Consider the following 12,432-nt stretch of genomic DNA (forward strand, 5'->3'; position numbering starts at 1 on the left):
GAATTGAAACAGAATGCTTTTGCCGTTTGCCGGAGGAGGGTTGGTTTTACCATCTTTCCGTTAAGAAGTAACGGGACTTCTTACTTATCTTCCCTTAGCGACAAGCTGTCGCCAAGCCATGCTTGCGTCGTTCCAAAGACGACAGATCCGTCGTCAGGTCGTTTAGATTTTAACATAAGCCGCCCCCTTTGAACGCCATAAGGGGGTTCAAAAAACTCAAATGTATAATGTCCAAAAGTCAATATAAAAAACTAAAGTTGATTTTCGTTCGGTAGTACACATAACTTCATAACCGGACGTTTGTATACACCAGAGTTTGTTTTTAGCGTTACACTACGCACAATTCCGTCACTGCCGGCATGGATGTCAGTTACTCTACCTAAGGTCCATCTAAGAGGTTCCAGTCCATCTTCTTTAACAAGTACTAGGGAACCAATCTTGAGAAGGGAACTGCATTGTTTCTTCCACTTGACGCGTTGCTGAAGAGAAGAGACGTATTCTTTGGACCATCGTGTCCAATAACATTGCACCATTTGCTGCACCCTTTGAAATCTGCTCAACCTGTTTTCCATAACATCTAACAGATTGCGGTCAGGAACTGACGTGAGAGGTGATCCAACCAGAAAATGTGCAGGTGTGAGAGGAAGTAGGTCTGAGGGGTCATTAGACATAGGAAAAAGAGGTCTGGAATTGAGAATTGCTTCAATTTGAATCAAAACAGTGGAAAACTCCTCATAGGAGAGAACCGTATTGCTAATTACTCGTTTAAGATGGTATTTTACCGATTTTACCCCTGCTTCCCAGATACCACCAAAATGAGGTGAACGCGGCGGAATGAATTTCCAATCGATACCCTCAGAAGAGAGTGTGTCATGTAAGGCAGAATTGTTAGTCTTGAGAAAGTTGGAAAGTTCATTGTTGGCACCTTTAAATGTGCTCCCGTTATCGGAAAGAATAGAAGCGCATTTACCCCGTCGAGAAGTAAAGCGTCTTAAAGCTGCTATAAAGCATTCCGTAGTCAGACTACTCACAACCTCCAAGTGTATAGCCTTTGTGGCCAGACAAATAAAAAGTGCTACATAACCCTTAATAGTCTTGTAGTTCCTCGTAAGACGGTCCTTTAAAAGAAAAGGTCCAGCATAATCAAGTCCCGAGTGGGTAAAGGGTCGTGAAGGAGTAAGACGTGAAGAAGGTAGATTACCCATTAAATAAGTTTCGAGTTTTGGAGCTGCCTTGAAACATGTGATGCAGTTTCTCACAACCTTTCTAACGACATAGCGTCCATTGAGAGGCCAATATTTCTCTCGCAAGGAAGATAAAAGTAGCTGTGGACCAGCATGCTGTAATTTCATGTGTTCATGCCGTACAAGTATGTCTGTAAAATGATGTTTTTGTGGAATTACGATGGGATGCTTTCTCTCGTATGAGATGTCAGCGTTGTGAATTCTTCCACCAACTCGAATTATGTCATCTTGATCAAGAAAAGGATTCAGGGTGAGAAGTTTGCTTTTATGATCGACCTTGCCATGCTTTTTGAGATGTGTGAAATCATCAGAAAAAGACTGATTTTGCACAATGCGAATAAGACAAATCAGAGAACAGGCAATTTCTTCACATGTTAAATTGGTGAAGGTTCTTTCTGGCATGGTTAGCCTGGAATTTTTGCAGAAACGTAATATGTAGGCTACAATTCGTTGTAATTTAGTTAAGGAAGAAATTTTGTAAATAATGTCGAGATTCATGCAAATTCTTACGGATAGATTAACAGAAGATCGAAGTTCAGGAATTTTAACCTGTTTGAAGGGTTGATGAGGCCATAAATTTTCAGATAATAAAAGCCATGGAGGGCCATGAAACCATAGATCGGAATTTTGTAGTGCCGTAGGTGAAATACCACGTGATAATAAATCTGCAGGATTTTCCTGTGTGTTTATATATCTCCAGGAATTAGAATTAGTCAACGATTGAATCTGTGAAATCCTGTTCGCAACGAAAGGTTTTAACAAGTTGGGAGATGTATTGATCCATGCTAGAACAATGTTGGAATCACACCAATAAACAATTTCATCAAAATTAATTTGTAGTGATTGCTTTACTTTGTCCACCAATTCAGATAAGAGTAGGGCTCCAGAAAGTTCAAGTCGGGGAACTGTAAGAATATGTTTCAAAGGAGCTACCCTGGTTTTGGCACAGAGTAAATAACAACTTATATTTCCTTGAGCATCTAAGGAACGAATAAAAATACAAGCACCATATGCTGCAGTAGACGCATCGGAAAATCCATGTAATTGTATGGATGTAAAATTTGAAACAGTAATATATCTAGGGAATTGTAATTTATTAAGATTGACTAATTGGGATTGATAATTTGACCATTTTGTATGAATATCCATGGGTACAACTTCATCCCAGGAAATTTTTAGATGCCATAAGTCTTGTAGAATGATCTTAGCGGTTATTGTAACTGCTGCTAAGAGACCAAGAGGATCAAATATCTTCGAAATTGCAGAAAGAATGTGTCTCTTAGTAATCCTAGAATTGTTTGCAGTAGGTTGAACATTAAAGAAGAAAACGTCTAATTTGGGATTCCAAAAGAGACCCAATGTTTTGACAGTTTCATTGGAACCTATGTCCAAAGGAGTGTTATCTATATTATCGATTTTTAATTCGGTTGAATTTGATTTCCATTTACTTAAATGAAAGCCATGTTTTGAAAGTAATTCAGTGGTTAAAGATTGAATACGTTTAAGTTCGTCTAAGGTGGAAGCACCGGTATGGAGATCGTCCACGTAAAAATCGCGTAAAATGATAGACGAAATATCAGGAAATTTGTCAGAGTAAATGTGAGCTACTTCTTGCACACATCGCGTTGCTAAAAAGCTGGCGGAAGCAGTGCCATAAGTCACAGTATTTAGAGTATAAGTCTCAATAGATGAATTTGGATCAGATCGCCACAATATTTTTTGTAAACAACGCTGATTTTCCTTTATAAGAATTTGTCGATACATTTTAACGATATCAGCAGTTAAAGCAAATTTGTGTTTTCGAAAACGTAAAATAATAGTAAAAAGATCGTCTTGTAGTGTAGGACCTACCATAAGTATATCGTTCAACGAAAAGCCAGTGTCAGTTTTAGCAGATCCGTCAAATACGACACGAATCTTGTTACCTTTGTAAACGCAATGATGAGGAAGAAAGAAGTCTGGATGAGATACTAAATTTGGAGGAAGTTTAGACATATGATTTAATGATGAGTATTCACTGATGAATTGAATGTAATCTGCTTTCAAAGTTGGGTTAGAGTTTAATTTCTTTTCCAAAGAGAAAAAACGTTTGGTAGCTGAAATCTCTGAATTACCAAGATTTGATAGAGGTAACTTTAAAGGAAGAGAGACAATGAATCTGCCTGTAGAATCAAAGGAAGTAGTTTCTTTAAAGTGTTTCTCACATTGAAGTTCTTCTTCAGAAAAGAACTTGGTTCTTGGAAATTCTTCAAGTTCCCAGAATTTCTGTAACTGATTTTCGAGATTTCTGTTGCTAGAAAAGTGACAATTTGTTTTGTTACGAGAAAGAAAAGGTATAGGACCGGATACAATCCAGCCAAGCTTGGTTTTGTGTAAAGTTGGTTGACCATGTGATAGCTTAATTTGACCAACGCATAAGAGATCCCAAAATGTGTCTGCACCGATTAAAATGTCTATAGGAGACGAAACGTTAAAGTGTGGATCGGCTAATGTAACATTAGAGGGAATGTTTAGAGATTCCCTGTTTAGTGTGACTGAAGGCAGTCTTCCAGTTATTTCAGGCATCACTAAACAAGAAATTGTACGTGTAAAGTTGATTGTATTTGATTTGAAGGTAAGAGAAGTTTTAAGATGAACCACAGAATTTGTTTGATTTATGCCATAGACAGAAAAATCAATTGCAGTTGTGGGTAATTTTAAAGTATTAAGTAACCGTTGAGTAATAAAATTACTTTCCGAACCACTGTCCAACAGTGCACGAGCTTCATGCATGTTACCTTTGGAGTCAAAGACCTTAATTAAAACAGTAGACAGTAAAATTTGCGACGAACTAGCAAAATGGTTGTGAGTTGTTAAGGAGTTTGTAGTTTGATTAGAAGGTGTTTGAGAAGATGATGCTTCCAAATTTGGAGTGTTCTGAATAGAATTATGAAAATGCAAAAGCGTATGATGAGGTTTGCCACATTTGCGACAGCCAGAAGATTTGCAGTTTTTAGTAGGATGTCCAGAACGTAAACAATTGATGCAAAGTTTTAAACGTTTTGCTTCGTTTAAGCGAGAGGTTGGCTGTAATTTGCTAAAATTAGGACACGAATAAATAAGATGATTTTGTGAACATAATGAACAATTTAAAGTGTTGCTGTTATTGTTCGTAGATACAAAAGATTTTGCTTTGGTGCGGAGTTTATCATCGTGATTATTAAGAGATTCCAGAACTCTACATTTTCCTTTTAAGAATTCTGTGAGCTCATTTAATGTGGGTAAATTTGTAGCGTTATCTTTCAACGATTGTTCCCATTCGCGGTGAGATGTGTTGTCCAATTTTGTAGTGACTAAGTAGATAATAAGAGGATCCCAACCTGTAATGTCTATTTGTAAAGATTCAAGAGATCGTAGATGTCGTTGTAAACCGTCTAATAAGGCTCGCAAATCATTATGTGAGTTTCTAGAAATGTTGGGTAAATTGAAGAGCTTTTTGATGTGGTTATTAACCAGAAGTGGTTTATTTTCAAACCTTTCCCTTAAAAGTGACCATGCTGTGGCATATGTTGCATCAGAAATATCTAAATTGCGTATTGTATCTGCAGCAATGCCCTTTAAGGATAGTCTTAAATAGTGAAATTTTTGTATGTTCGAAAGTTCGGAATTTGTGTGGATGATAGAGTTGAAAGTGTCTCGAAAAAATAACCAGGTGTCGTAGTCGCCTTCAAACGAAGGTAAATTAATGGTAGGTAAACGTATATTTTGTTGAGAAATGTTACCTTCACTTGTGGAAGGTGTAGATGATTGGAATATCTGACCAGCAGGAGGAGTCGAAAGTTTGGCAAGAAGTTCTCTAGCTAGGCCAGTGATAGAAAAGAATGGATTTTCAAAAGATGCTCGTTCCTTGTCATGAATAGTGGATGCATTTGTAGTATAGTTTGGGTCAGCAGCCTCAATAATTGATTGAACATTATCAAAATCGTCATAGAGCTTCTCAACTTTCTCAAGGCGTAACTGTAAATCCCTAAAGTTAATTTCAGTTGCAGGTAACTCTTTGACAGAGTTAAAATAATTCGAGAAACGAGTTAAAGTGCCCTTAATTGAAGTGCGTTTAATTTTAGCATTATCAGCAGCTTCAGCCATAGTGACAAGTAAATTTATTAAATGTAAAATAAGTAAGGTACAATGTTAAGTATTATAACTTGTGTGTTAAATGAAAATGTAACTAAATGTAAATTTTTTGTGCTTAAAAAATATAAAATAATAAAATTGCTGTAATAAAATAGCACAGAAAATGTGTAAATGATTAAAGTGATTTAGATGTAGCTTTATTTAGTTATAAAGCGTGCCCGAATCGTTGGAAAGCCGAATCGGTTGGTAAATAGTACCCAGAAGTTGTAAATTAAGAAAATATGTCAAATATATCCAGAAAGGATGTAGAAATGACGATAAGGTGTGATTACGATTACGCAAATGACGAACCGTATTGGTTATAGAACCCAAAAGTGTAAATTATAGCAAATTATAGTAAATACATCCAAATAGGACGTAAAAATATATATGTTCAGTGATGTAGTGTAAGAATGCAGAAATTATTTAAAAACAAATCAAATTAGTTATTTTTAAATGTAAAATAAGGAATAAAACCCTGTAATAGTACACCACCGCGTTTACACCAAGTAAAATAATCAAATAAATGTTTCGTATGTTGTACAAAATAGTGAGTAATAACAAACAATTAAGATAGAAGTAGTTTTCCACCGAATTGAAACAAATCAAATGTAAATCTCATGTGAAAATGTAAAAAATGAAATAAAGGTAAAAGGAAAAGCACTAACCTTTGATATTTCGTATTTCCAAAGCAGCAAGCATCCAAATCGAAGGACCAGTATGTTGTGTAACTGTTCAGTGGAAAACGGAAATCTTGAATTCTTCCAGTTACTTGTTGCTAAATATTATTTGGACTTCCCGTGGTTTTAGTAAGGAACACAAGACCGTAAATTAAACTATTTAATACTTCTATGTAAACGTTATAATATGAAAAAACTTAATTGTTTGTAATGAAAATAAAAAATATTACAAATATATTAATATTATAATATTATACTACATGTTGTTACTTCGATGAATTGAAACAGAATGCTTTTGCCGTTTGCCGGAGGAGGGTTGGTTTTACCATCTTTCCGTTAAGAAGTAACGGGACTTCTTACTTATCTTCCCTTAGCGACAAGCTGTCGCCAAGCCATGCTTGCGTCGTTCCAAAGACGACAGATCCGTCGTCAGGTCGTTTAGATTTTAACAATGTCTCAATTCTTTTTACAGTCTGTTAAGCGCAACCTCTAAATATGTTTTGTAAAATCTTGGAAACATGAACAATAATGATGGTTAGAAGTCGAAGTGGCATAACGGAATTAACTTCTATTCTCCTCAAACATCTTCAGGACAACAGACAAGTAGTAAATACCGGTTTTTTCCTTATAAGTCATCTGCTATAAACTGATCATATTGTAGCCAATTGGCTTATCTTCCATTCATTCATCATGTCCATTCTAGAATTCTGGAACCTGTACCAGTTTGTACAGCTTTAGTGGAAGGTTATCACTTGTTGGAGTCACTTAGTAGTGTCCAAAAAGTGTTTACTGCCTACGATCTAGTGCCTCACAGTCATGCACAGTAAGGTTTGACTGTTGCTGGTTCTCTGCCACGGAGACTGCAGCCTTAAGTCTCCATTAAACAGCGTAATTGTATGTAGGTGTCCCTTGACTGGCGCATGTCAAATAAGGAAGCCTATTATGATTCTGAGCTGATCCCTGCTTGTTTTTCAGTACTACAGCCCTATTTTCTTTCAATACACTAAAAGATGTATTAGATAAGGCAAAAGAAAAAAAAGATATTTTACTAATTGAAGATTTTAATAGCCACATAGGAAAGGAAGATGACGATATAGTGGGACGATTCGGAGAAAATGAAATGAAACGACAATGGCATTCTGATAATTGAAATATGTCAATAAGACACTTGCGGATTTAGGAAAATCTACATTCAATTGATATTGAAAAATGATTTAAACAGTTATTTATAAATGAGCGAATCCTCTGTAGTTTTTATACATTCAATAACTCAAGAAATAATACAAATCACTCCCATGCGTATTAGCCCAAACTGTAGAGAAAGTGCAATAATTATTGAATTTTAGAAACCAGCGCAGCCTTACGAAGGGCAATGTCTGGAGTAACGTCCAAGTGTTTGTAACTCCAAATTGTTGGTAATAATTTTTTATGGTACTTTAAAAGTGCAAAAACGGTGTTTTTTGTACCTTAAACCTCCAAACCACTTTTAATTATATAAAAATTTTCGATATTGTGAAATATAAAGCTACTTTACTCTTGAGCGAAATTTATATTTTTTGACATACCTCGTATAACATTGTTCAAATTTGATATCTGATGGTTACATCTTAGGTTTTAGACCATGCATAACTTTTTAAAAAGTATAACTTTTTTTCGTAAAATTAATAATAAAAAAGTTTCCCATATGATGCCGACTTAATTGGACACACTGTATATATATATATATATATATATATATATATATATATATATATATATATATATACAAACAACACCGTTTATTAGGGTTGCAGTCAGAAAATTGGCCGGGATGAAACACTCTTTTGACTTTTTGTCTAGCTTTCGGAATGGTTTTATTCCTTTTTCAAGACACTGTAATAAGAAAAATATGTAAATATTTATAAAATATCACAATTCTTCAGTGCAACTTACTAGTCTTTGAGATTATTTGTAAAAGCAGTGACACTCAACATTAATAACACACATAGAATATAAAATAATGGACAAAATACATTGTAAAATTTTTAAAATTTAGGTACAGATAGTAAAACTTAGTTTATGGCATCTTTTACTGGTGTGTTTTAACTCTGACACATAGAGAACAGAAATTAAAAACCCTATGATTAAAAAGTAATTACGTGTACTTAATATTATATTTCTTTTTAAGAAATACTAGAGGGTGAAATCACCATCTTGGGTGATTTACTTTTTAATTTTTAAATTTTTTAAACCTGTCTTAATGGTATGCAACATGTTATGCATGTAAGTGTAATTTATGTACAGGTAAATATTTATTTTATTTTGGATGTTTTTCCAGTAAGTAACAATAAATGTTGCTCAGTTTATCTATGTCAAACTTTTTATTGATGCACGATGTACTAGATTTTATGGAACACATTGCCAAGAAAACACGTTTTGAATGGTTCTTTTCCTTTGCCAAAATACAAAATAGTATAAAAATATATATAAAATAAATATGATTGAGTAATTTAAAAAGAAATGTTAATAGTCACCAAAGTTTTAATCTCAGCTAAAAAAATATCGCCAATGTTCACAAATTTTTTTTAAAAAAAGCGAAATTGGTTTTTAACGAAGATATGATAAATTTGTCCGAACGCAGGAAATTTGAAGTTCCGAATTTTTCTTAACGAGGCCCAAAGGAATAGAGTTCTCTACCACCTAGTTCATTCGGCTACTCGAAAAAAAGTCAACTTTATTAATTTTTTTGACTGTAAATAGCGGTTTTTTAAAATAAAAATTACATCCTCATAAAATACAGGCCTTTAACTATTAAATGGCACCGATTTTAATTCTTAATTGTTGACAAAACTCGAAAAAGAATTGACCGGATCTTACAAAGTATCATTCAATTCATAATTAAGAGAGCTAAAATATAATATTTTTTTCATAAAAAAAAATAATTTTTATAAAAGTTATTTCAAAAACTAAAAATGGAAGAAAACATTGACATTTTTGGGCCTTCAATCATTAATTTTGCATAAACTATTAATTTAAATTTAATACAGCTTAGCTCAAATTAAAGATTTTTATATGTACTTCCATCATATGGTACTCACTTTACCTTAAAATGTTGATTTGATACAATAAAAATAAGAATAATAAAAAACGTTTTTTGCACCTTAAAAGTGCCATAAAAAAATTACAACCAACATTTTGGAGTTGCAAACACTTGGAGGTTACTCCAGGCAGTACCCTTCATAGCGCTGTGATGGTTTTAAAAATTTACTAATTAATACTCAAAATCATTCATGTTTTTCTCTACAGCTTGGACTACATTAGTTCAGTGAGAGAGGTCAAATAGGTTATTTAGTGGTTGTCGCAATATAGCAACGAAATAATAAAATCTCTTTATCATGTGATATAAGAATGTGATCCAAATAGTATGTGTGGTGTATGCATGTTAACCCCAAAGTTTTTCTCCATGAGCTGGTCCACTGACACTTGCAGGCACTTAATAAGAAGGAGCATAAGAACGGAGTTATGAGTCCTGACAGCCCAGAACCTGAGACTGAATATCAACTGACACCACGGACAGAAGCTAAGTACAGTAAAATAGACGAAGATTTTCAGATAATGCTACAACGGAATCAAATGAACGGACAAAGGGTAAGAAAATATTATTTTATAATAATTTGTTGTTAGAGGACCATACATTATGACAATTTTATATAATTATATCATGTCTTTACATAAAGTATGTTACATTTTTATAAGGAATTGTAGTCTGGTTGCACATTATTTAACTGATCACCGGCATCCTTTGAAGACCCATAAACTTGCCACCACAGATAGGTAAACTAATCACCAGCATTTTTATCGCAAGGCGCCGGTTTCTAATGCGGAAGATTGCCTGTTACCTGTTACACTTCTTTTTTACGTGGTAAACTATTAAATTCAGGAATTATTTTAAGCAAATTGCTTTAAAATTTACCCAATAGATTTATTTATATAGGGTGTCTCAAGGCGAGTGGCCTATTAGACGTATTAGAGGCAATCAATGAGCAATTCAATATCCTTGTTGAAGGAACAAGGGCAAATGAAGAGAAAGTTTTCTTTTCGCATAGTTTAAGTAGCTTTTAATAGAATTTAGTGGAATTCCCAAGTATCAACCAATGCATTGTATTTGAATTTAATACATCCGGACTTGTATTATTGTTTTAATATCAAACCTTAGCAGTTTGCAAGCATTTTGTGGTCTTTACCTGCCACGGGGTGCAGGTCAGGGCAGGTAGACCAGTGATCAGTTTGCAAATCTCTCCTGGTATATTTTAAAATCCCTAGTTTTATTGTGGTGATGAGTTTATACTATCTGCTAGTGCATTTATGCTAATTGGTGATAAGTTTATGTGTACCCCTTTCAATGAGTTTTATATAAGGTTTTCGTGGCCTTTTTTTGACAATTTATATCATTATTTGCGTCTATATTGGTTTATTTTTATTACTGGCTAATATCATATGGTTTATTTTTCTATTTAATCCTCTCATCAACTCTTTAGTCTTCCCATTGCCTTTTATCGTAGCAGTTTCAATATGCCATTTCCTCTTGGGTTCTCATTTATCATTTGTTTAATTTATTAGGACCACTTCAATAATTGCGCATGGATTACCCCTTACATCTTTTTAATTTATTATTGATTTACTTTATTGATTGTGCACACTTTGATTACTACTGCTGTAACTAGCAAATTTCTCTATTATGTTATTAATCAATTCTCCTAATATCTTTATTTTATTATAGACTACAACCCAATGGGAGATTTTTAATGGATCATTTGACCCAGCTTGAATCACATATAAAACAATACTACAATATGTAAGAACAACTTTAGAAACTATGCCGTCAATATACCGACATTTTGGCCAAACATATTTGTACGGCATGTATAACTTAGGTAGGTAATACAAAAATAATGACCTGCAACCTAATGCCGTACAAAAATGTTGGTACCAGGAGTAGGGAAATTTTATTATTTCCGGAAAACTTTTTCCCCATTTTCGGCAATTTGGCGCAATACGGAATTCATACACAAAGTTTCGGATCGGTATTTAGATTACCCCATACTATAAGTACTGATAAGAATAGGCGACATAGTTTTTAAAGTTGTTATTACATATTGCAGTATTGATTGACCCCCTAAAAATGCCGCATGGGCTTGTAGTCTATTATATTCCTAATTTCTTCATATTAATGGTGAATATTGGCCATTAACAGATTATATCTTACATCGGCAATCAAAAAACTGAAACAAAAGATTGTAAAATATATAGGTGGTCCCATTTAAAAATACGGATATTATCCTTATATCTACGAAACTGTACATTTGGCAACGTCGAAGAATATAAAATTTTAAATCGCTGCTCCATCTAACCCATAACCAACATTTTGTTACTATATAATATCATACGGAGTGTTACGGATATCTTTATGGTTCCGTACTTTACGCGCTCACTGTGTAATAAATAGTCAAACTAATTTTTACCTAATCGTCCAAGAATAACATCTTTTAAAGTCGTGTAAAAATTGTCAGCTTTTCAAATATGAAAAAATATTTCGTTTACGAGTAATAGTTTAAAAGTTATTCTAATTGTTTATAAGTTAAAAATATCAGTAACTCCGCTTAGAGATTTTTGGTTATAAAAATGATTCTCTTTTACTATTTTTGATGTACATTTGTTTAAAAATTACAAAAAAACATTTTCAAAGTTTCAAGTATTTTTCCATTTCGTAGAAAAAGCATCTTAAAAAGATGCTCTTAAAAACTCTCTGAAAATGGCTACCGTTACCATAATTTTTTTATTAAAATACATTTATTAGTTTACAAAATATTTAATTTATTTATTAAAAAAGGGTTCGTTAAGAGTTCAATAAAAATTGACCTAATTGCCGTCCCCCTAGAAAAATCATCCGGTTCTCATTTTATTCATCAGACTTATATTTTATTTATATGTTTAGTAAATATCGAATTTTCCGAAAAACGGAACAGTTTTCGTCCCTGTTGGTTTTGAGAATTTCAGCATTCTGAAGACTTCAAAATAAGATATTTTAAAGAAATTTGAACTGCAATATAAATTTATAAAATGTATTATTAAAAATAAACTACTGAAATAACGTGCAAGATTTTTTTTTGCATAATAATTGTTTATAACAAGTTAATGCCCAATTTGACGAAAACCGATATTACAGTAGTTAATATTTCATCTCGTTACACTAGATTAAATCAAAACATAGAAATCGGTCTACAAATAAAGGAGAAATAACGAAATTTTCAACGAGATTGGATTTGAACATGCCACATTCAATTTTCTCGACGCCTACCATTCCTCTTCCCTCGCAG

General features: G+C 33.4%; 1 protein-coding gene across 6 annotated transcripts in view; it reads left to right on the forward strand.

Annotated features, from left to right (window-relative positions):
- The window catches only part of Mef2 (myocyte enhancer factor 2), a 333,366-nt gene that overhangs the window by 286,456 nt on the left and 34,478 nt on the right, over positions 1–12,432 (forward strand). For 5 of the 6 annotated variants that reach the window (XM_072546699.1, XM_072546696.1, XM_072546698.1 and 2 more), the window contains one exon: positions 9,545–9,703. In XM_072546699.1, the coding sequence (XP_072402800.1) occupies positions 9,545–9,703 (159 nt within the window). The remainder of the gene's footprint in view (positions 1–9,544; positions 9,704–12,432) is intronic. The other variant, XM_072546702.1, reaches the window with a different exon arrangement.

The sequence above is a fragment of the Diabrotica undecimpunctata genome, chromosome 10 (assembly GCF_040954645.1).
Source record: "Diabrotica undecimpunctata isolate CICGRU chromosome 10, icDiaUnde3, whole genome shotgun sequence".
NCBI classification, from domain to species: domain Eukaryota; kingdom Metazoa; phylum Arthropoda; class Insecta; order Coleoptera; family Chrysomelidae; genus Diabrotica; species Diabrotica undecimpunctata.